We start from the raw sequence: 23,849 nt of genomic DNA, 5'->3' as shown, positions 1-23,849 counted from the left end.
GGCACCGCACTCTGGACTAGACCATTGTGTATCCACTCCAGTGCCTGAGCATGAGGCCTTGTAAGATAGGGCTCTGCTCAGCTGAGGAGCCCAAGGCCTTCAGACACCAGCCAGACACTACTGGGTACTGAGCTGGGGTGGGAGGTGGTATGGTTCCAGCCTCTATCTGGCGGAAAGTCTGTGGACACCCTGCAAGTCTATGCAGGGGCCCACTAAGCCTATGGAATGGCGCCAGGTCCCAAAAGAATGTGCCAACAGAGCACCAATGGGTGCTGGTGACAATACTCATCTTCCAGGCTAAACAGAACCAAACTCCACTTAAAACATTACCCTTCCAGTGCTTTTCAGGAAAATAATCTGGCCCTGTCTCTGCCTGCCTGGTCAGCTCTCTCACTCCCACCCGCCGTTTCTTCTTAGGAGATGGCTTCAGAGAAGGCCAAAGCTGCAGCTGGGGAGGCCAAGGTGAAGAAGCAGTTGGTAGCCCGGGAGCAGGAGATGGCAGCTGTGCAGGCACGAATGCAGGCCAGCTACCGGGACCATATGAAGGAGGTGCAACAGCTGCAGGGCAAGGTAGGCGCAGGGAAGGAGCAGGCCCGGGTGAGGTGGGGGCGCAGAGAGTGAGGCTTGAGTGTGACTGAAGAAGTCTGCCGGAGCTTGAATTTGCTGGGTGTTCTTGTACGTGTCTGATGTTAATAGCCAGGAAGGTTTAAAATACATTTTAAAGAGCACCTTTTCAAAAGAGCCTTGCATCAGGTGGTGCCTGAGGATCAGGCTTTCAGGCTCCAGGTGAGGCTGGAGTGATGCTGATTCTACTCTGTGTGGTTGGGAGGATCCCATAAAGGAGGAGACCTGAACATCCCTCTACCTGGGTCTGGAGACCAGCTCTGGTGACTCCCTGTCTAGACTGGCCCTCAGGGTCAGAGCCTAACATTCATCTTCTGAAACCCATGCTTGGCTCACTCTGGGCATGACTGCCTCCCTGCTACATGTCTCCCTTGTCTGCCATGTCAGTTCAGAAGGCAGGAGATGAGCCCTCCTTGAGGTAGTTGTACTTTGTGGCCACGTGCTTTTTTTTCTCTTAGAATAGTACACCTGTGTGACCTCAGGTACATGTACGTACATCTGCGGCATTGGGTAGAGAGCAGTGAGGAGAGAGAAGAGATGTGTTATGGCTGATGGTGAAGGAGGTCCACACTTGTCCCTGAGACTCTGACACTAGAGTGGCTCCGTGCTTGGGCCCCTTGCTTAATGCACACTCCTGACTTGCCTTGGAGCAGATGTAGCCTCCAGACCTTCCACTCTGAGCTGTATGGCCAAACTGGGCCAGCATCAGTTTTCTGTGTGTGGCTGATGTTCTTGTCGGTAACTTTTCAGATCCGCACTCTTCAGGAGCAGCTGGAGAATGGCCCCAACACCCAGCTGGCCCGCCTACAGCAGGAGAACTCCATCTTGAGGGATGCCCTGAACCAGGCTACCAGCCAGGTGGAAAGCAAGTAAGTTGAGTGTCCCATGCAGAAACCGTGGTACCATGATCCCTAGGGCTTAGAACGTAGGTGCATTTAGTGGGTGTATTGTGGGCTATAGCAGATACAGTCTAGTGTCTTTCTGGGTGTGGGGCCGGTGGTTCTACTCTCCCCACAACCAGCATCTATGTGGGTTCTGAGCAGTTGAGTCTTTGGGCAGCTGGCCCAGAGCCCCTCATGTCATTGATGTCTCAGAAAGAGCCGATGAGTGCCAACCTGCGCATCCTTGCTAGCATACATGGTATGGGGAGGGGTAGTCACAGAGTATTAAAGCCAGATTTGTTCTGGATGAGAGTATAGGGGTTACAAGGACCTGCTGTGGTCTCAGTCCTCCGCTGGGAGGATTTGGGGGCTGAGGAACTCTGGCATTCTCTGTCATGTGGAATCTGCTGTCACTTTCTGGAGGAAGTTCTGAAGTTTGGGGAACTGTCACCAAGTGGCAGCTGCTGCCTCCCCTCAGTCCTGAAACTCCCCCGGTAGAGGGCGCACAGCAGCCAAGTGGCTTTCACCAGCACTGCCTCCATCTACAAGTCCTAAGCAGTCCCAGGAAGGTGCCACACCACCCTTTCCAGGTCACTTGGATTTCTGCACTAGACGGTGCTTGAGCTAAAGGCTCTGTAGTATAGTCAATATAGTATATACAGTTAGGAAACCCTGAGTCAGAGAGGAGGGACCCCATCTGTCAGTGGAGCACAGCAGCTCTCAGCCAGGTTTTACACTTCTGTCTGTCCCCTTGTCTTGTCTTAGGCTTTCTCTGTGCTAGTGACAGAGGTAGACATTTGATTAGTCTCAAACTTTCCTTTCAGTAAGTTTCCTGAAATTCCAGAATGTTCTTACGGCCTGAGACCCACTTTAAAGTGCCAAACTGAAGGCACTTTGTTGTAAGTGCCTTGATGTCTAGCTTTGAGTGACCTCCCTGGTCATCTGCTGGAATAAGGAGCCAGGCTAAGTGCCATCAGTGCCTTCAGGAGGCACTCTTCTAGCCTGGCCGTTGTCTCCTCTGCCAGTGAAGTGAGACGCACGGAGTTTGTGGGCTGCTGCCCAGCACTGCAGGGGTGAGGGGAGGTGCCTTTGTTCTGTCTGAGTTTCCAATGGTGTCTGGGAGAGGCCTTTTGCTCTCTCTGGTCCACATACTATATTGGCAACCCATTTTCAGTAAAACCCACAACAAAAGCCACAGGGTTGACATGCAAAAGACTCTTAGATGTGGACCTGAGACTTGGGCACTAAAATAGAAAAGGGCAGATAAGCCTGAGGGAGGGGCCAGTTGCCAGTCTCTGTCACCTTCCTCAACTGGGGCTGGGGACTGTCTTGCAGGCAGAACACGGAACTGGCAAAGCTCCGGCAGGAGCTTAGCAAGGTCAACAAAGAGCTAGTGGAGAAGTCGGAGGCCTCCCGGCAGGAGGAGCAACAGCGGAAAGCTCTGGAAGCCAAGGCAGCCACCTTTGAGAAGCAGCTCCTACAACTGCAGGTGAGGAGCAGTGGTAGCCACCTCAGCGTCTAGTCACTGCCCACCAACCCTGACTGAATAGCAGGAACAGTGCCTGGTCATACTGAGTCATCCCTTTCCGGTCAGGACGAACAGCTAGAGATGTAGTCAGTGTTTAGGGCTTAACCCTTGACCTTTGCCTTGTTAAGAGCGATAGTGTACAGTAAATGCGGTGTGCTAAGCATCAGTATAAGTGCTTAGTATCAATTAGCTCAGCTAATGTTGTAACCTACCTACCCTGTGAGGTAGGAGCTGTTGGCATCTGCCATTTACTCACAGGGACGCTTGTGACCCAGAGAAGTGAAACAACTGTCCAAAGTTTGCATGGCCAGGAGGACATTGCAGAGTCAGAATCTGGATCTGAGTCCGGCTACTGCAGCTCTGGAGTGGCCAGTGAGCTAACTGGCTGGAGATGATGCTGTGTCTTAGAAGCTGTTTCCCAAGGATGCCCAGTCTCTTTCAGAAAGAGGGAGGGAGGTTGTCAGCAAAGCATGCTGGGTAACACCCACAGGGCTTGAGTCAGCCTCCAGGCCTTATGGCTTCTGGTGCTCCTAATAGCATGTGTGAAGACAGATTGGCCTAGGCTGAGGCAGTCAGAACTGAGCCTTGCTTCCTCTCTGTTCCTGGGCCTGAGAGTAGCACCTGTTGTGCAGTGTGACTTTGAGGATGAGCCGAGGGAAAGGGCTCTTTCCATTCTGTCCTTCCTTCACCTGCAGCTCCTTCACTGTGAGTCAACTAGCTGTTCAGGGCCCAGGGCAGCTGAGGCCTACTGGGTTGGTTCCCAGAGCATAGACATCAGGAGGTGGCCCTGACCCTGACCCAGAGCCATCTCTCAGGCTTGGCAGAAAGGAAGTGTAAAATGTTTTTTGAGGGCATTGATGGTACCCGTCCTGGCTCCTTGTCCCAGGATGGACTGAAGTTTAAAGTCCCAACAGTGTTTATGGAAGTTCATAGCCAGTTGGCCTAGCATAGAACTAGCCTTTGGGATCCTTTGATGTAATTAGCTGTGTTGACCACCTTCTTCCGGGCTAAAAGACTTGCTGTCTCCTAAGATGTGTATGTGTGCTTTCTGTTAAAGTTTTAAAGTTTTTCATTTCTGTAGATGAATGGATTTCCTGTGATTGCTTGTTGTTGAAATGAGTACTGTAGTTAATGCTGGCCAGTCTCCCTGCAGTCTGGATTGGTTCTCCTCTTTAATGAAAAGAAAGACATAGACGGGCTGTGGTCTTCCTGCACAGGTGACATCTCTGTCCTGTTCCTGTCAGGACCGACACAGCAGTGAGCATAGTAGAGTCCAGGTAGGCTAGCAGGCTCCTGCTGTGATGGAAGGGCAGAGGAGAAGCAGGCCTGCTCACTAGGAGGTGCTACTTTTGTGCCTTTTACTTGGAGCTGAGCCAAAGAAAACATTACCCACCCTAAAGCCACCCCAACTTTCCCCTGGATAGTGCACACTTTTCTCCAGCTGAAGGGGCACATCCTTAGTAAGGGCTGCTCTATCGCTGCATTCAGCTATAAAGTTTCTGTCCCACCTGGTCCCACAAGCCGTTCAGTTCCAAATAATACACAGAGGCTTATATTGATTATAAACTCTTTGGCCTATTACTCAGGCTTGTAACTAACTAGCTCTTACATTTAAATAACCCATAATTCTTGTCTGTGTTTAGCCATGTGGCTTGGTACCTTTTCTCAGAGTGACATTCTCATCTTAATTCCTCTGCATGTGGCTGCCTCTCCCTTTCTTCTTCCCAGAATTTTCCTAGTCTGGTCACCTCGCCTGCACTTCCTGCCTGGCTACTGGCCAATCAGCGTTTTATTAAGCCGACAGGAGTGACAAATCTTTACAGTGTCAAGAGCATTATCCCACAGCATTCAGCCCAGTCTCAGTGGCTCTTACTGAAGTGGTTGGCCTCGTACCACCCTGTGCAGACACCCTGTGTCCTAGAAGAGAAGGAAGGTGGTGTTTTCAATTCTCTCAGCCCTTCAAAGGTTTGAGGCATGACTTGGAATACCACTTTAGCTAACTAGAGTTATTTGTTGACTGTCCCCTCTCACCCACCCATGCCCCAGACAGACTTGGATTCTGCAGAGGTCTATCTGGTCCTTTGTAGAATTCGGCCTGTCAAGTACTCCTTCCCTAGGAGCCCGGTGTATGAAAATGATCGACAGATGGCCTGAGGAGGATTGAGTGAGATCACCAGAGATGAGAAAGGCCTTTCTGCCACTGAGTGGGCAACAGAGAACATGAGGCACACATCAAAGTTGTGTGGCTCTGAACAAGGGTGAGGTGGCCCTGTCTGTATTGACGTGGAAGTCTTCAAGATGCAGACTAAAAATGGATTAGACATGGCTGAACACTGAGTTTTGTTTGGCTGAACTTGTAAGGGAAAGAGCTAGAAGTGCCGTATGCCTTACGTGTGTGCCTGCTTGTGTGCGGCCACTTCACGGGAGACCTGACACCATGGGAAGCTAGCTCCCAAGAGAAGGGCTCCCCTCTAGCAGTTGTCCTCGCTGAAGGGCTGCTAGCTGGGGAGTATGTATCCAGGCTCCGATTATCCAGAAATAATTACTCTGTCCTAACTTCAGATTATCATGCTTGGAGGCAAGCACCTTTACCTGCTGAACCGTGTCACTGGCCCTCCGTCCAGAGACCACAGTGAATAGGATAGCCATATAAAGAGCTTTGTTCTCTTCAGCCCCCAAGCTTACAGGAGCTAGGCCTCTTCCTCTGCTTCTCACAGCCCTCTTCCCTCTGTACCTCCTCAGGCATCCCATAAAGAGAGTGAAGAGGCTCTGCAGAAGCGCCTTGAGGAGGTCACCCAGGAGCTGTGCCGGGCACAGACTAGCCATGCCAGCCTCCGGGCAGATGCTGAAAAGGCCCAGGAGCAGCAGCAGCGGGTGGCAGGTGAGTGCAGTCTTAGTGGCTGTTTGTGGTGGGACCCAGATGAGTCTGCCCAGTGACCTTGTCTCACTGTGGGAACTAGAGCATAGAGGGCCAAGACTGTCCACTGGGCACAGAGTAGAACCTGGAAGGATTAACCATGAGGTGAGGACATAGGGCCCACAAGGGCTGGATGAGGCTTAGGTAGTGCTGGTGAGGAGAATGTGACCATCAGACACTTCCCCACCATTCCTCCTGAACACCCTGACATGGGCACTAGGTCACAACAGTGCCCTCTGGACAGACAGTATGTGGAGGGACAGAAGGGAAATACTTGACTTCCTGAGATAGAGGAAGTGACAGGAAGCAACACCTAGGACTGAGCCTGAGGATCAGCCTTAGGGAGAGATGGGGAGTGTCAGGCTCCGGACCATCTTAGCTGTGGGACTTCTGAAATGACCATAGGAGGAGGCTGCCCCTCACAGAGAAGGCCAGGGAAGGTCCTTGGGGAGGGCACAGTCACTGGGTGTCTGACTTCGGCTCTCAGTCCCAGCTCATATGAGCCAGTGTTTTCTAGAGAATGCATCTTGTGCAGCTTCTACTGAGTGTGCTTTGCTTGCTCTTAGTTTTCCGTCGGTGGGTAATTTACCTTGTGCTCACAAATGTCGCTGCCACAGCATGCTTTTCTTTACCAGTCCACAAGAAGCTCCATGAGGAAATGGGTTTTAAGGCCTCTGGGCACATCGCACAGCCCAGAAGGGAGCTCCTGGTGTGCCGTGTGTGTTGGAGGAGGAGGCAGTAGCTGAGGTACCCAGCCAGGCATTTCCAGACCCTGACCTCTCTCCTTGCCCTTCTGCAACAGAACTGCACAGCAAATTACAGTCTTCTGAGGTAGAGGTAAAAAACAAGTGTGAGGAGCTGAGTAATCTCCATGGGCAGCTCAAGGAGGCCAGGGCAGAGAACTCCCAGCTCACAGAGAGGATCCGTTCCATCGAGACCCTTCTGGAAGCAGGCCAGGCCCAAAACACCCAGGTCAGTCACTTCTCAGGCCAGCCCAAGGTGAGGGTGGACTCCGCTGATCAAAGGGCCTCCAACCCTGCCCAGTTCCTGCACGTGTGAGCCTCATGGAACCAAGGAGCTTTGTGTGTTTCTTTCAGGCCAGCCAAGCTGAGGCGGACCAGCAGCAGACTCGGTAAGCTTCAAGGAGGGCTCTAAGGAGCTGCAGGGCTCTAGCCCAGGTTGGCCATGGCCCTTGGAAGCTGGAGCTTTCACTGGAATGCTTGGGTCTTGCGGGGGAGGGGGAACCCCTTTTAGAGTCCCCCTTCTTAACCTGTCCCTTCAGTGACTTAGAAGACAGGAGACAGAGTTGGGTAGGGAACAAAGCCACCTTGCAAGAGTTTTGCATTAGTCTGCTTTCCATTGTTCCAGCAGAATATACGAGGCTGGGGACTCTTAAAAAGAAAAGGTACTTAGCTTGCAGATTTGGTATCTGGCCTCTGGTGAGGGCCTTCCTTGGCTATCACATCATGGTGAGTAGCACTATGGCAGGAGTCTATATCAGGAAATTGCTCGTGGTGAGACAGGAAGCCAGGGTCAAGCTTATTGTTTATAACAGCTTGCCTTTATAGAAATCAGTTCCTTTTTAGGTCAACACTCCCATGACTGAACTACCTCCCCCTAGGCCCTGCCTATTAAAGGTTCCACTCCTTAACACTTGAGGCTTCCAGAGCACAAATCCCTGGATGAACACAGCAGCGAAGCTGTGCTGCCACTCTCCAGGAGCAAATTTAGCTGTGTGAGGGAAAGACTTCCCGCTAGCTCCAGCGGTCCAGAGGCGCTCTCAGTTTCCGCAAGGCGAGGGGGTTTTAAGGCTCGAGGTCCAGAAGTCAAATGAGGAAGTGGATGCTGAACTCCCTTTCTGTTGGAGTCCAGAGCACATTACAGACCTCATTTCCTTGGTGAGGTGACTTCCTTGCTGGCCAGACTACTTCCCCTCAGTGTCAGTAGCTACACAGACCCACACCAGGCTATTCTCAGGGCTGTTTATTTGCTGGTGCTAAGGCCAAAATGTCTGGATGGGCCAGCTCCAATCAGGCTCAGGTCCTTTTGACCAGTGCCTCTGGGGCAGATGCCCACAGGCTTGGGAAGTGAGTGCTGGCTGCCATGGTCTAGGACCCCAGAGCAGCGAGTGAAGGAGGGGCATGAAGGATGGTCTTCATCTCCCTGAGTACTGGCAAGTGTCCTAGGATAGCACTCAGCAAATCCCTCATTCTGGCTGTCGCTGCCAAAGAGTTGTTTCCCCATGTGCTTTGCAGCAAATGCAGCTCCCTAGCTGCAGCCTGTCTGTCCCCAGATGTCCACCCGGCTCTGGAACTGGGGGTCGGGGCAGTGTTAAGAAGGAAACTAGGAACCCACCTGAAGACCCAGAAACCAAGTCTCTCCACCTCCTTTCTCAGAATACGTGGGTAAACATCACATCTCCTGATGGTATTTATAAGGTGGAGAGGTTGTGTTCATTCAGGGCTTTCTCTTGTATTTTAAGGTCAGATTTTTGAAGCCTGGCATGATAAGACATACCTATAATTTTAACACTTTGGAGATTGAGGCAGGAGGATTACAAGTTCAAGGACAGACTGGCCTATAAGACATTGTATCAAAACAAACCACCTCAGATATTTGTATCACACAGTAAATTACTAAGATAACTAAGTCACATTCCAAATAAGACTTGTTAATGTCTTGCCTGGTGTTGGTATGTCTAGCAGGAACTGGTTGATTTATTTCCTTCTGAAACAGTGTATCTGTAAGTTGCCTGGGTGGGGCCATCCTGTTCTGAGCTGAAGTGTCAACCCCAAATGTTCTGGAACTTGATAGCAACTGCCAAGGAGGTTATGGTCAGTGTGTCCTTGCCACTGATCTGCATTCTCTGCTTCTTCAGGGTCTTGTCCTGGGCATGCTTGAGGTGTTCTGCCGGAAGAGACTCTTACATAGTGCTGGCATTAGAGGGAGTAACTGAGGGATCCCAGTGGAGTTTTGAGGGTGGAATCAAGGTTCCTTGGGCCTGAAACCCATAGCCACAAAGCCCACTAGGATCTTAAAAGCCAAGTCTGCTCTATTCAGAATGAGCAGGAAGCTGTGCTAGGCAGAGGCCGTATTAGTCAGGGTGGTTAGGATGGCCGTGTGTTCAGCCTGTGCTGACTTTATAGCTGATGTTAGTGTGAATTAGAATGGTGGTTTTCGGAAAGCTTTGTCCATGGCCTCCCAGAAGAAATGTGTGCATGTGTGTTCTCCTCTAGCTGACATTGGCACTCAGACCCCTTGCACCCCCTGCACCCCCTGCACCCCTTGCACCCCTAGACTGGTGGCAGCTCCCTCTGCCAGGCTTCCCCAGCATCTCAGAGTTGCTCAGGCTGCTGGTTTAGAATGTCATTGATGTCTTAGGATTCTATTGCTGTGGAGACACCATGACCACAGCAAGTCTTATAAAGGAAAACTTTAATCGGGGCTGGCTTACAGTTCAGAGGTGTAGTTCATTATCATCTTGGTGGGAAGCACGGCGGCATGCAGACAGACATGGTGCTGAAGAGGTAGCTGAGAGTTCTACCTCTGGATCTGCAGGCGGCAGAAAATGACAGTGACACACTGGCCAGGCTTGAACCTCAAAGCCCACCCCTGAGTGACATGCTTCCTCCAACAAAAGCCACACCTACTTCAGCAAAGCCACACTTCCTAATAGTGCCACTCCCTATGGGCCCATGGGGGCCATTTTTATTTAAACCACCACAGTTGACCACTTCTGGACTTGGAGTTTCACATATCTGAGTCGTACCATCTAGTGCAGAAGGTATCACATTAAGATGTCCATTTGAGGCTTGTCCCTAAGAGCCTTGAGTATAGCTTTTATTTCTGTGTGGTGAAGGTCAGTGGAGCTTACTGGAGAGCACTGGAGAGATGGGACTTAACCATCCTACAGTGTGATGGGTTGTCTTCAGCTAATTCCTCAAACCTCAGTCCCAGAACTAAGGAGAAGGCGCTTGTGAGTCTCGGAAGAGTTAGAAGTCAGTGGGCCTTTGAGAGCTGCCAGAACAGTGGTGCCCAGAGTCCAGTGAGGAAGGCACAGCACTGCCCTGAGTCCTGAGCACAGTTCTAAGGGCCAGGCATGCACCAGGGAGAAGGGTCAGCTGGCGTAGTCTGTGGTGCCAAGGTAGGGCCTGGGCTAGAAGAAGGACGATCTTAAAAACCTTACTTCTGACTCGCGCTCGGGTCTGTGCCCTGACTCCTGGCACTTAGGTGAGTGGAGAAAGGCTAGGCAGCGAGATAGGCTGTTCTGAAAGCTTATGCCCAGGCTGATGGGAGGGACGGCAAGCTGGGCCAGGTGCCCAGGCAGAGACTGAAACCTCCCCCTCCCCGCCCCTGCCCCAGTCTCAAGGAGCTGGAGTCACAGGTGTTGTGTCTGGAGAAGGAGACCAGTGAGCTCAAGGAGGCTATGGAGCAGCAGAAAGGGAAGAACAATGTGAGTAGAAGGTGCCTGCACTGGGGTGGGATGAAGTGGGAAAGAGGAGCTGTGGGCTGTGTCCTCCCGAAATCACCTGCAAACACTGGAGACCAACCAACCAGGCCCCATGGGACCTGCCTTTCCCCCAGCTCCTTTCCCATTGTTTGTGCTAAGCCTCTCTCCTGGCTCTCCACTCCCACACAGTCCACGACTGTCCCACAGCAGACTGACTGCCCAAGCATGGAGCCACCTCTGGGCTGGGGTTGCAGTGTGCTGGTTGGCCTGGCTCAGGACTTGTGATCCCTCTGAACAGTTCAGGGTAGGGAGGGTAATGCTAGCAGACAGGAAGGAGCCATGTTGAGCAGGTGACATACCTCTCCACTGAGGCTGTGCTTGCATTTATCTTGTTACAGTGCCCCATAGAGAACGAGGCTCCCCAGGGGAGTCTCTGGGCCAGAACTGTGCTGGGGCCATGCTCTCTGTTTGGGAGGCAGGAAAAACTCTTTCCCTTTGAAGAGAGGCTAGCTCCCCACTTCCACTTTCCTGAAAATGGCAGGCCATTTTACCCTGTGCTTTGACCATTCTGCTTCTGGCCACAGTTCCTGTCTTTGTATTGAGCACCTGCCCTGAGAGGCCATGTAGACCTGTAGGTCTATAGACCTATAGAGGTCTATAGACCAAGGAAAGGATACCTAGTCCCTGGCAGGCCCTGTGAGATGCCCTGGTCTGGGCTAGGGGAGGTTCTGTGGGCCCTGCCTTTGCTGAGACCAACTTGGGGCAGCAAGTGGGGACCGTGCTCTAATTTCTCTGGTTCCTTCTAGGATCTCCGTGAAAAGAATTGGAAGGCCATGGAGGCACTGACCTTAGCTGAGCGGGCCTGTGAAGAGAAGCTGCATTCTCTGACCCAAGCCAAGGTAGGAGTACCTGTCCGTCCTGAGTGCTTTGGTCAGGCCAAGACTGGAGCAGCAGTACTGGTCTGCTTTAGCAAACACCATGAAACACAAACCATGGACAGGCTAGCCTTGGCCTCAGAGTGTCTCCTGTGTCCACCTCAGTGTCCCCCAAGCTCCTGTCTCTCCTCTTTCCTTCCCTTTCTCCTGCCTGCCTTTTCATTTTTCCTTAAGATGGAGAGAGAAATCTGTGCCCTTGATGCCTCTCCTCTGTTGAGAGGAACGCAGACCCTGAGCAAGGCCAGGGTTTGCAGCTTAGAGATTTTGTGCAGTTTTCATCCTGGCCTAGGTCGAATATTCTTGCCTGTTTCTCAGGCCCTCTGAAGTTACATTGCATCTCAGGGAAGTGATCTTAGCAGTGAGCATCTGGGCAGTAGAGTCCTCGAGGGCCCTTGGCTGGCCCGGAGCCAACATGGAGTCTCATCCCCAGCAGTGGTGACACCTAAAGCTCCCTGTGCATCTGTGCTCACCACACGTCTCCATCCCACGTGAAAGGCTGTCTCCTGCCAGCCTCACTTAATGGAAGGAGTGTACGTCCCCATAGGACAAGCTTTGCAGTGACTCTCTCCTGGTTCTCCCAGGAAGCCTGAGGGTTCTCCAAAGGAAGACTTGGGGAGGGCTAGCCTTGGCCACTCTGCAGTCTTAGAGCTGAAGTCAGATTCCTGGAATCTTGGACTTTTAGTCCTAGAAATGACCCATGACCATCTGGCCCGTGTTGTGGCCTGAGCTGTTATCTGACTCGATTTTTGTGGCTACACAGGCAGATAGAGGTAGAGGGTCACCTCACATGTCATATTGTTTGCTTTCATGTATCAGGTATAGATAGAGTGCCGCTCACAGGGTTGGGGGCCTTGCCACCCCAAGCCTCAAGTCATGCCCAGTGGTGTGGAACTGCCAGTGGGTTCAGTCTGTCTCAGATTTAAATGAAACTTTTCTTTTAGGCTGAAGTCCCCTGGAGCCATTCCACAGATTTCTGTCCTCAGGGGCATGAGGCCGTTGTCCCTGGGCTTTGTTGCATGGCTCCTGTAGTTCTTCTCTGGCCTTTCCCGATGTCATGCTTTGAGTAGGGGCTGCTGGCTCCCTCTGGAGGGCCAGTGCGGAGTGTCAGGCTTGGGTCACCTTCCCTGTGTTCCTTAAGTTGGTTTAGCTCTGCCTGGTGGGAATTTGATCCCCTTCTTCTCCTCCTTTAGCTGGAGGTGAGCCTCTTCGGCCTCTGTCCCTGTGTCCCACTAGCCCTAACCCTGGTGCCTGCTGGGGATGCCCTGTTTCCACCTTCACAGTTTCCATCTGTTAGGACACCATGCATCTTCCAGCCTCTTCCTGCCCCCACCCCGCCTTAGCTGTGCATTTCAGCTTGGTCCTTATACATGTGTGTACATCTTTGCACACACAAGCTGGAAAGGGCAAGGTTATGGGACCCGAGTGTGCTGTTCACACAAATAATCAGGGGCATAGACCAAACAGCATATCCTCTTCTGTCCTGTCCCTTGCATGGGGGCACAGGCTGCCTGAATGCTGCCCTTCTCTCTCCCACCCTCCAGGAGGAATCAGAAAAGCAGCTCCGTTTGGCTGAGGCCCAGACCAAGGAGGTCCTGCTGGCCTTGCTCCCAGACCTCTCCATTTCAGCACACCAGGTAAGAAGAAGGATGACTCCCCAGGTCCCCACTATTGTCAGGGAGCAACCTGGCCCCACCATGCCTTTTTCCTTGCAGAACTATGCTGAATGGCTTCGAGAAGTCAAAGAGAAGGGCTCTGAGCTGCTGAAGAAGCCACCTGCTGCCCTAGAGCCCTCCTTGGTGAGTGATGCTGCTGGGCATGGGTCCTCCTCTGGCCCCTAGGAATCAGGAGCCCAGTTTTTTCAGTGAGTCGTCAAGAGAAAGGACTAACCAGACTCCTGATCGTCCCTCTGCCCTCAGGACATAGTCTCTAAGTTGAAGGAGGCCGAAGAGACCCAGAACTCCTTACAGGCTGAGTGTGACCAATACCGCACCATCCTGGCGGAGACGGTAAGCAGCCAGGACCAACCTTGGTGGTGACTGGCTTGATGTTCCTAGGGCACTGCCAGGAAGAAGAGCTTGGCGTCTTTAGGACAGGAGATAGCATGGTTCTGTGTGACCTCAAGTAGCCCCTTTGCATCCTCTGGGCCTCATTTTTTAGCTGAATGGTAAAAGGGGATAGACAAAGCTCTTGGGTCTTTGGTTTTTTAAGTCGAGAACAAGGGTGGGTTTAAGGTTTGGGGCTAGGAGAGATGGTGACAGTAGGGATGCCTGGGCAAGCAGGCAGGGAAGGACAAGGTCGGCCTGGAGTAAATGGGGTTGAGTCCTCTGATTCCAAGAACAGTAGGAGGGCTATATAGACCTCATTTCCTGGGAAAGCCCTGCCAGCCCAGCTTCTTTCCCCTGTGACAGCCAGTCTACAGTCAGTGGGGCAGAGTTGTGCTGCTGGGGGTCAGGGAGATACAGTGTATGTTTCTGGGGTCAAGCTAAGGAGGGAGAGGAGGGCCTGCCTCATGTCGCCTCCCCTCCAGGAGGGTATGCTCAAAGACCTGCAGAAGAGTGTGGAGGAGGAGGAACGTGTGTGGAAGGCCAAGGTGGGGGCTGCTGAAGAGGAGCTCCAGAAGGTACGGCTTCCCCGGAGCCCGGCGGGCGCCACAGCATGGGTGGGCACCCGAGGAGGCTTCCCCCAGATTCTCGCGCCTGATGGCTCTTCCCCTCTGTAGTCACGGGTCACAGTGAAACAGCTCGAAGACATTGTAGAGAAGCTAAAAGGAGAACTGGAAAGCTCAGATCAGGTACGTCGTCTGCCTCTGTTCTGAGGGTTGCTTTCTGTTCTATAAATTTGCTGGTCGTGTTCTGATAGTCATGCAGAGATTGCATGGCTCCTTGTTCTTTTCCTCATGGACCACATGCCCAAGGAGGCTGTCGCTCTTCTGAGCAAGGGCTTTGTCCGGTGTAGCCTAAGTGATAAGCTTTTGCAGCCTCAGTGGCCTGAGAGCCATGGGCTGTGCAGCTCTGCCCAGCAGTGGCTTTGCTTATAGACCCTAGAATTCAGACGTGCTTACGGGGCCCGCTGCTCTTCAAGCCACTGCAGCAAGCCTTGGCCTTTGGAAAGGTGCCTTCTGTCCTAAGCTTTGCCAGTCCATCTGAGAGCTGCTCACCCACTCCTCCTGGGGCCTGAGGACTCTTGAGGACCCAGCAGGACTGGAATTTGGGTTTGATGTTCAATGGGGGGGCTCTCTTTTCCCATTTCTGACCTCAGTTTATCCAGTAGCATATTATCCCTTACTTATTTCAGCCAGACTTGGCACCTATCATTCCCACTCTGTATAATTAGGGCCCCTGTTGGCAACTGAGAGGCTCTGACCAGTTCCCATGTCTGTCCCTGTCCAGGTGAGAGAGCACACTTCATTTCTGGAAGCGGAGCTGGAGAAGCACATGGCAGCTGCCAGTGCAGAGTGCCAGAATTACGCCAAGGAGGTGGCAGGGGTGAGTGAATCCACCATTCCAAGGTCTTGGTCCCGAGTGGCCTCTGCCCCATGAAGCCTGGGTTATTCCCAGGGGTCCTTCTTTACTGTTTGAGAGCCTGTCAATAGGAGCCGTAGAAGCTCGCTTTTCTGACTTTCCCCGGAAGTCCACTGGTGCCCCTTTGGACTGACAGTCCCCAGGTGTCTAGGGGCAGAGCCTTGTTTGTGAGAGTAGCACTTCCTGCTCTGGCTCAGCATGCGGCCTCTCTGCCAGGCTTGCTGCTGTCGGTTTTAGCTGGGCCTGGATTCAGTCTGCTGCTGACTTCTGGTTTCAGGAGCGGAGCTCCCAAGCCTGGCACCTGCAGTCTAGCTTTGGTTGCGAACTTGTGCTCTTTAACAAGAGACAGTGGGCAGGTGTTTCTGAAGCCTGCGTGTGCCATTGTTCCTAAGTCAGCTGACAGGAAATGGCACTCTCCCGGGTTTGGGGTCCATCTCAGGGTAAGGCGCAGGCTTACTGGAACCGGTTTTCATTTTTCCGCCTCTGCTCCTCACCTTGCTGTTTCCCCTGAAGTTGAGGCAGCTTCTGTTAGACTCTCAGTCTCAGCTGGATGAAGCCAAGAGTGAAGCCCAGAAGCAGAGCACCGAGCTTGCCCTGGTAGGTTGGCTTGTGTCCTGGCAGGGGAGTCTGACATGAGTATGTGTGTGTGTGAGATTAACTTGATGGTGGTGTCTTGACATCCATGCAGAGACCTCAGCTTAGCAGGGCATGCATGCTTTTAGTCATGTCGTGCAGGCTTGGTGGGACTCTGGCAGTATGCCTGAAACTCCAAGCTGGGCTGGTAGCTGCCAGGGGCCAGGACGTTTACATTCCGTTTCCCATCTTTGGGAAGACCTGGCCCCTGCTCAAGACGGAGAGCTGTGGGACATACAGACCTTGTTAGCCTGTTTGCTCACCTGACCAGTCCAGGACATAGGACCCTGACATCCCAAGGGTCCCTTGTTGCCTGTTGGTGGCATGCATGCCTGTGCTCTCTGCAGGGTTTCCTGCTGCACTGATGGCCCAGGCCGTGCCAGTCTTAGTTACACAGGGCGGCCTGCTCCCTCTAGCCCTCTGCCAGGCCCTGGGAGCAGATAGACCTGCAGAAATGGGAAGGGCTGCACTCTGCAGACTGCCTCGGAGGCCCTTCCGTTCTCCCAGTTGGCAGCTGCTGTGTCTGATCCCGTGTCCCAGCTGCTTGGCCAGTTGCGCTCCCTCTTCACAGGGACTGCATCCTCCCCAGCTCTGGCTGTAGCAGCAGCCTGCAGCCACAGCTGTGTTCTCTTTGATCTGCACTGTCATTTTGAAAACCTTGAAGTAGCTGTCAACATTTGAAATGTGGGGCTTGAGCATGGAGAGCTCTGGCCAGGAGAGCAGGTCTGGTGTGTTAGGCTGGCATCCTCCACGCTATCTTCTAAGACCAGCATGGGCTCCCAGTTCACTGGATCCAGCTCTTAGGCCTTGCCCAGACTACCACACCAGAAGTGGGTGTTGCCCAGGCCAAGCTACCTGAATCTAAGGCTGTTATATCTCAGCTATTTGCTAGGTTGGGTCTGGGTGAGAGCACCCCACGCCCTCCGGGGTGCATGCAGCCCAGGCAAGGCATGCACACAGAGCATGCCTGGCAGGGGTTCTTGTCATCTTTCAACTGTCCCCTTTGGTTTCTGCCTGTTGAGCCTTTTAGGAAGGCAGACTTGGGGTGGCCTGCCAAGTAAAGCTTAAGTAGAACCTGAGGCTGCCTAGATTTCCTGAAGAACTTGTACTTGAGTTCTATCCACAGGCCTTCTGACTGGGACCTTTCTCAAGCAACCTATGTGACCCTGCTGCCCTTCAGATGGGAGGCCTAGAGGTCTAGTGGCCTCAGGGCCACTATATTGTGAAACTTATCCCCAGTAATAGGACTCAGAGGAATGGAACATTACAAGGCAATAATATCATCTTGTGTGGGCCCCCCAAAAGGCCATGAGCAGAAGACTACATCCTTGAACTGGAGTGTGGCATGTTGTCAGCTGCCTCTGTCCAGATGGACTCCTTGGCTTTGTGTGATCCACTGAAGTCATTTTGCTCCAGGGGGTGGGATGGGGGGCACCAGTTCACCTCAAAAAACACACATAGCTCTCATTGGCCCAGAGGCCTCTGTTAGGCTCAGAGTGGAGTGTGTCGTCCTGGTGTACCTCTCCTGCACAAGGGTGCGCTTGCACTCTCTCTCTCTGTCTCTGTCTCCTCCCCCTCTCCGTGTGTGTGTGTGTGTGTGTGTGTGTGTGTGTGTGTGTGTGTGTGTGCGCGCGCGCGCATGTGCGCATGCCACCAGCTGTGTATTTGCACAAACACACCCCTCCCTGTTTCAGGTCAGGCAGCAGTTGAGTGACATGAAGAGCCACGTAGAGGATGGTGACGTGGCTGGGTCTCCAGCTGTCCCTCCAGCCGAGCAGGACCCTATGAAGGTTAGGGTGATGAGTTGGTCCTCAGATGTGTCCCTAACTCCTCCAGTGGTCCTCAGGGTGGGCAGCCTCTGTACTGACTAAACTGAGTGTAGGTGTGTCCGATCCCCACTGCTAGTCACCCTCCCACCCTGCTTGGTCTGGATGAGAGGTACCCAGACTGGAAGGTAGAGTCAAGGGCAGGTAGCCAGGGCCTTTAGCCCTCACAAGACCAGGACAGGGCTGCAGCTTGGGTTTGGGTCTATAGCCACAAAGGGATTTGTCTCTAGCTGTGACCCTTTCTTGGGTTATTGCTAGCAGGGTATCTGCCTTCTAGAGTTTTGACCAAAGGAACAGCTACCAAGAGCAACTGGCAGGAGGCAGGGACCTGTTGTTGGCCTCCCATTGTGGACCTGGGATCTGCCTCATGGCTTTGGGGTCTTTCCTACCCTGTGAGTCCTTTGAAAGGTTCCTGAGATTGCAGTGTTTCCCTGGCATCTCTTTTCAACGTCTCTGCTTCTCTCTCGACTCTGAGGCACTGTCTCCCCAGAAGTAAGAGTGCTAAGAGTGACTCAGCAGGGCAGGGAAAGGCCCAAGGAGTCGTAGAAGCATCTAGAAGGTAGAGCCTGCAGCTCAATCTGTCCCCAGAGGGTCCTGTGCCAGACTTTCCAGTGACATTTGTTGTGTCTCCGTACAGCTGAAAACACAGCTGGAGCGGACAGAGGCCATCCTGGAGGATGAGCAGACGCGGCGGCAGAAGCTCACAGCTGAGTTTGAAGAGGTTAGCCCCTGCCAAGTACCCTCAGCCCCTACAAGCTTTCAGGCTGTCCTGTGAGCTTGGCCATCGTCTCTGCCCTTCCCAGCTTTCCCACCACACACCTGGGCTCAGAAGCCCTGGGGCCCCAGTGAGTGGGCATGAGTGCTGAGTCTGTGGGTATCCACATCTTTGGGGGATCCTGAAGGCCTGGGTGCTTGTAGACTATGTCCAAGCTTCTTGCCCATGTGGATCCAGCCATATGGATTAACCTGAGCTACTGCCTTCTTAGGCTGGGGATGCCCACCCCTCTGCCCCAGGTGAACTTAGCCAGTTTTGACTGCTAGGCCTCTTACTCAGCCCTGTCCCCTCTCTGATAAGGCTCAGAGCACAGCCTGTCGGTTACAAGAAGAGCTGGAGAAGCTCCGTGCTGCTGGTCCCCTGGAGTCTTCGGGAACAGAAGAGGTCATACAGCTGAAGGTAAAGGATGGAGCTGGGGTACGGGTTGGATTTATAGTTCTTCAAGGCTTTGGTCACTGGCTTAGTCACTGTTCTATTGCTGTGAAGACACCCATGACCAAAGCAACTGTCATAAAAGAAAGTATTTAATCGAGGACTTGTTTACAGTTTCAGAGATTTATTCCATTTATCATGGCAGCACACATGGTGCTGGAGCAACAGCTGAGAGCTACATCCTGATCCACAGGCCACAGAAGAAGTGGACTTTGCATGGGGTTTTGAAACCTCAGATCTTATCCCAAGACACGTTTTCTCTGAGGCCACACCTGCTCCAATAAACCACACCTCTTAATCCTTCTTAAATAGTGCTACTCCCTATGACTAAGCATTCAAATAAATGAGCCTATAGAGGCCATTCTTACTCATCTCTACAGTCATTCTTGGCCTTGGGACAGGGGCCAGAGAACCACACAGGCACTGGCTTCCCTTGCCACACCTAGTGGAGGGCACTTGACAGCACTAAGTCACATCTCAGTTACAAGTTAGTGTTGTCATTTAAATGTAAGCTCTGTATGGCTTGAAGTCGTGTTTCAGGTAGTGGGCAGTACACAGTAAACCACCAGGCCAGGAAGCTGCCCCGGAGCAGCAGGAGGTGACAGGACACAGGCAGAACTGTCAGCACAGGCTTTCCTCCCAGCCAGCACTGTCTGCCTTGTGTTCAGGGAGGTCGTAGAGCTACCTCTTCTTCCGCTGTATCACCTGAGGCCTGACCTCCTTCATCCCTCTGGCCCGCAGGAGAGACTAGAAAAAGAGAAGAAGCTGACAAGTGACCTAGGGCGTGCCGCCACCAAACTTCAAGAGCTTTTGAAGACGACTCAGGAGCAGCTGACGAAAGAGAAGGACACAGTGCAGAAGTTGCAAGAACAGCTGGAAAAAGCAGTAAGTACTTGGTGCAGGTTGGACCGCAGGGCTAGCCTCCAGTCCTCCCGTGGTTTGGTCCATGCCGTTTAGGGGGCACTGGGGATGGAGAACTACGGGGGCTGGCACCTGCACTGCTAGCTTGTCCTTACTCTGAAGCCTCTGTGGCCCCTGCATGCAGGACCACAGATTCTCAGCCACACTCGGTGCCTCACCTTCCTCTCACCATAGGGTCCCACCAGTCCCTGCGCATGCATCCCCCAGCCCCTGGAGTCAGCTCTGGACCTCTAGACTGACAGCTTTGCTTTCTCTGGAGTGCTTGGAGGTGCCTGTGGAGCTGCCCTGGGAAAGGCTTTGCGGGTCCTGGGCATGGGGCAAGTGGGGGTGCTTTGACTCCTGGCCTGGCCTTTCCTTCTTATGCCCACTTTGTTCGCAGGAGGATGGTAGCAGCTTGAAGGAGGGAACCTCCGTCTGATCTCCTCGGCAAACTGTTCAACTTACCAAAATGCCTTACACATTCCTTACAAATAAACCAACCAACACAGCGTTATCCAGGCCCAACTTCCAGTGAAGCCATTGGAGACAAGTCTCAGAACCACAGAAAGAAATCTTCCAGACCCCCAGTCTGTAAAAGAACCTTGGTCACATTCGATAAACACTATTCCCGGGAGCAGCCCTGGACCACCTCAAGCAGACGCCAAAGCCCTCATCAACGCTGACAGACTAGGGTGTGCTGGGAGTCCAGGCCGCTCGGGATTTATGTCAATCAGTGCAATTGTCTGTATTTCTCAGTGGGGCCGGGTTGGGAAGCAACGGGCCAGGTGGTGAGGTCTCGGAGGCTTGCTGAGCAGACTGGAGGGTCTCAGCCCAGCCCAGCCAAGCTGCAGCCCCTCACCCCTGGAAGTTGCCAAGCAGAACTGACATGTGACTGCCTGGATGTCAATGCCATTAAAACCAACGTGTTGCCCGGCACTGGAGTCTTGTCTGATCTTCTGCTGGGCCTTCTCCATCTAGCTGCTGAGCCCAGGAGGAGGAGCCAAGAATGGCTGTCCCCTAAGACGAGTTTCTCTGAAGGCTGGGATGCTGATGGATAGATAGCATGGGAATGCAACCCACTGCTTCCTGCTTTGTCCCACCCACTCCAGTCACTTCCTAAGTTCCAGTGTTCTGGAGCAGGGCAGGGAGCTCAGTCCCACCAGGGACCTGGATAAATAGCCAGGCTGTTCCCTGGTGCTGCCACCAACTGCCCTCAGGCAGAAGCCAAGCTAGACTCCCTGTGACCTCGGAGCTGGGAGCTCTTGTTGGCCCAGTAACCTGATCTAGGGGAACCTGGCCCAAGTGTTATATGGGCTTCCATAGAGGGAATCAGGAGTTTATGTGAGTAGTCACAGTAGGGTGTGACCCACCAGGAAGGGAAAATAGCTCTGAGCAGCTCCTGGTTCCTGTGCCAGGCTTCATCCGGTCTCTTCAACCAAGCAGTAGTTCACGTCCCCTAACCTGTCACCCTCTAAATCCTGAGAGATTTGACTCAATGAACTTGGCTGGGCAACCCCTGGATGCCAAGTCCTGTGGGGTAAGGGTGACTAAAGGGTGCAGTTCCCACACTGCACAGTGATTTGCATCACGTGGCCCCCTGGAGTGGCAGGTGGCATTCCTGCTAGCTGTCACAGGAATCTTGAGAACATCAGTATGCTTATTTGTGTCCTTTAGCCTCCTCACACCGCAGAACATCTGCCGAGGTTTTGATGCTATACCTGAGACAAGGTTTCTCTGTGCAACAGAGTCTTGGAACTCACTCTGTAGACCAGGCTGGCCTTGAACTCAAGAGATCCTCCTGCCTCTGCCTCCTGAGTGCTGGGTTTAAAGGCACGAGCCACGACCACCTGGCTCCACTCATTTTGAGAGGGAAGGAACTGAGGAAAGGTGGCAAGATACTGGAGTTACCAGGCTATAGACCCTGGGTAACTGTAATTCCTGGCTTCTGCTCATCATTGTACTCTCCTCAGGCCACCAGTGGGAGCCATGACTTCCCTTTGGGGAAGAGGGGCAGATAAGACAGCGACGGTGCAGGGGAAGGCCTGTAGGGGGCTTGCCTGGGTACTTTGTGGACACTACAGCGTCTCTGGCTCCAAGGGCCCATCTGTTCTCCCAACAGGCCCAGCAGCACCACCTCCCAGGCCAGCAGGGGGAGCCTGTTTGCCAGGTGGTAAACAGCAGCAGTAGTGTGCTGGACCTTGCCTTAGCTAGACCTGGCCGTCCAGCTGTTCCTAAATAAGGTTCTATCCATGGGACTCTGGAGCCGAGAAAAGCAACTCACTGAGCAGTGGCCTTTTGCAGAGTGTGAAAGAGGTTCAACATGATAAACACCATGGGGGCCTGGCCAGTCACAGCTGCCTGTACACCAAGACTAAATGCCCAAGCAGTCCAGGCTTCCAGTCCCTTGGCCAAGGAGGTGGGAATAACAGCTCTCTCTCTAGAGACACTGCTCTCCTGGGGTGCCACACTCCTCCAGTACCAGAGCTGCCTAAATGCTTCCCTTTAGAAAGAAGATCCCATCTGGCCACCAGAGATGTCCTTGATGGCCAGTGTCCTGTGGCCCATACCATCAGCGAGCTGTGACAAGCATGTTGCTCTGGTCATCTTTCATGACCCTCGTTGAAAGTGTGGCCCACAGGCAGGACACAGGCCTGTAGGCAGCTGCATGGGGCAATGCAATAAGGACAGGAACAGGCTACCTTAGCAAGACCTTGGTGAACAAGAGGCAAAGACACCCTCCACAAATGCTTTCTCACTGAGCTCTCCTCGGGGTTGGGTCTAATGCGTTCTGAGGCCAAAGGGGATAGTTTTCTCACCCCTTTCATGTCCCACCTACTAATCAAAACCCAGCTTTTAAATTCCAAGGGTTAAAGCGGAACTGGAACTCGCCACAGTAGCAGGGATACCAGGGCTAGAATCATGGCATCTGAGCTTGTTACAAGTCAAGCTGCCCAGTTAGGTGAACTGCTTTGCCTCTGTGTTGGCTACTGAGGGGCTGGCCAGAGGCTTTCCAGTTGCCCTGGCCAGCTGAACATGTCCCACTGTGGCTCGAGCCTCATCAGGAACCCTGGCTCCCCTGACCATTCTGTCATGCACCGGATGTCCCTTCTTCCAGTGGCAGCCCAAACCTTATTTCGAAATGGCTCCAAATCCTTGGGCAGGATCGTTCTCCAGGAGGCTGCAGGAACGAAACTGCCAAGGACCTAGGCAGCTCTGTTAAGACCATGATTCACCTGTCCACATCACAGCTGTTTGCCAGAGACTAATAATACTTTTGGAAGTAACAAATGTCAAAGCAACTCCTGATGGGATTCTGTCAGCACTGGCCTCATGAGCATCTTCCTCAGGAACCAAGGGTGCCCACTAGATGAACCCTAAGCTGGCTTTTCACATCTTAATGTTAACCCTTGAGAGTGTAAAAGTCTTCTAGAAATGGCATAATACTTGGCAGTTTTGTCCTTGGCCAATGTGAACAAAGATGTAAACCTTAACTGCAGCAGAACTGAAATGAAATACTTGCTAGCACAACTTGGGCCCAGACTAGGCGTCCCCTGAAACTTCCCAAAAGCCACTACAGGAGACAAACAGGTTCCAGGAACCATTAACACCTACCCTATTTCTGGAGATGTTCACTCACAGACGGCTTAACCCTGCGGCACCCCTGTCCTACACATACCTGTCTGTGTGCCTGAGATTCTGAAGCACAGAGCTGTGGTGATGGCTGTGGAGCCACACTTCACAAGCAGAAACAGTTCTAAAAAGCCTTGGACACTACCTGGGCTACCCACAGGGCTGTTCTTGACCTCATAGGCTATGGGGCCTGCTACAATGGCTACTAAAAGCTGTTTTGCATAGAGATTCAGGATGAAGAATGACAAGCAGCCAACTTTTAAAGGGACTCTTGATGATAGATAGTACAATTACAATTTTGCTTGCAAAATCCTTCAGATAGACATTTGGAATAGGAAAAGGATGTCCAACTTTTACAGTAGCGTTCGCATTTAAGCAGGAGTGAGCTGTGACCCTAGTCCTCCTAATCAGAAATGTCAAAACCTGAAGGATAGGGAAAGTATGCTGGCTTGTTTTGTTCCGTGTCAACTTGACACAATCTAGGGTTATCGGAGAAGAGGGAACCACATCTGAGAAAATGCCCCCATTAGACTGCCCTGTAGGCAAGTATTTGGGGCATTTTTTAGTTGATGATAGATGGAGAAGGGCCCAGCCCACTGTGGGCAGCGCCACCCCTGAGCTTATGGTCTTAGGGTGTACAATAAGCAAGCCAGTAAGCAGCGTTCCTCCATGTCTGACTCCATGCGCTGACTTCCCTCAATGATGGATTCTGGGAGCTGTAAGATGAAATAAGCCCTTTCCTCCAAGTTGCTTTTGGACATGATCTTTATCACAGCAATAAACAAACATACAGAAGG

The 23,849-nt window shown here is 52.6% G+C and overlaps 1 protein-coding gene across 3 annotated transcripts in view; it reads left to right on the top strand.

Moving 5' to 3' along the window:
• Rrbp1 (ribosome binding protein 1) overlaps window positions 1-20,351 on the top strand; it is a 65,700-nt gene extending 45,349 nt beyond the window's left edge. The window contains exons 5-25 of one of the 3 annotated variants that reach the window (XM_059261538.1): window positions 418-570; window positions 1,375-1,493; window positions 2,841-2,994; window positions 5,776-5,914; window positions 6,753-6,922; window positions 7,048-7,082; window positions 10,313-10,403; window positions 11,207-11,299; window positions 12,877-12,969; window positions 13,048-13,131; window positions 13,252-13,341; window positions 13,863-13,955; window positions 14,055-14,126; window positions 14,725-14,820; window positions 15,370-15,453; window positions 17,184-17,279; window positions 17,953-18,036; window positions 18,391-18,489; window positions 19,264-19,407; window positions 19,618-19,711; window positions 19,823-20,351. In XM_059261538.1, the coding sequence (XP_059117521.1) occupies window positions 418-570; window positions 1,375-1,493; window positions 2,841-2,994; window positions 5,776-5,914; window positions 6,753-6,922; window positions 7,048-7,082; window positions 10,313-10,403; window positions 11,207-11,299; window positions 12,877-12,969; window positions 13,048-13,131; window positions 13,252-13,341; window positions 13,863-13,955; window positions 14,055-14,126; window positions 14,725-14,820; window positions 15,370-15,453; window positions 17,184-17,279; window positions 17,953-18,036; window positions 18,391-18,489; window positions 19,264-19,407; window positions 19,618-19,677 (2,049 nt within the window). In that variant the 3' untranslated portion in view covers window positions 19,678-19,711; window positions 19,823-20,351. The remainder of the gene's footprint in view (window positions 1-417; window positions 571-1,374; window positions 1,494-2,840; window positions 2,995-5,775; window positions 5,915-6,752; window positions 6,923-7,047; window positions 7,083-10,312; window positions 10,404-11,206; window positions 11,300-12,876; window positions 12,970-13,047; window positions 13,132-13,251; window positions 13,342-13,862; window positions 13,956-14,054; window positions 14,127-14,724; window positions 14,821-15,369; window positions 15,454-17,183; window positions 17,280-17,952; window positions 18,037-18,390; window positions 18,490-19,263; window positions 19,408-19,617; window positions 19,712-19,822) is intronic. The other 2 variants (XM_059261540.1, XM_059261539.1) reach the window with 2 other exon arrangements.
• Window positions 20,352-23,849: the final 3,498 nt, after the last annotated feature.

The sequence above is a fragment of the Peromyscus eremicus genome, chromosome 4 (assembly GCF_949786415.1).
Source record: "Peromyscus eremicus chromosome 4, PerEre_H2_v1, whole genome shotgun sequence".
Lineage (NCBI taxonomy): Eukaryota > Metazoa > Chordata > Mammalia > Rodentia > Cricetidae > Peromyscus > Peromyscus eremicus.
This window is presented reverse-complemented; position numbering and strand designations above follow the sequence as displayed.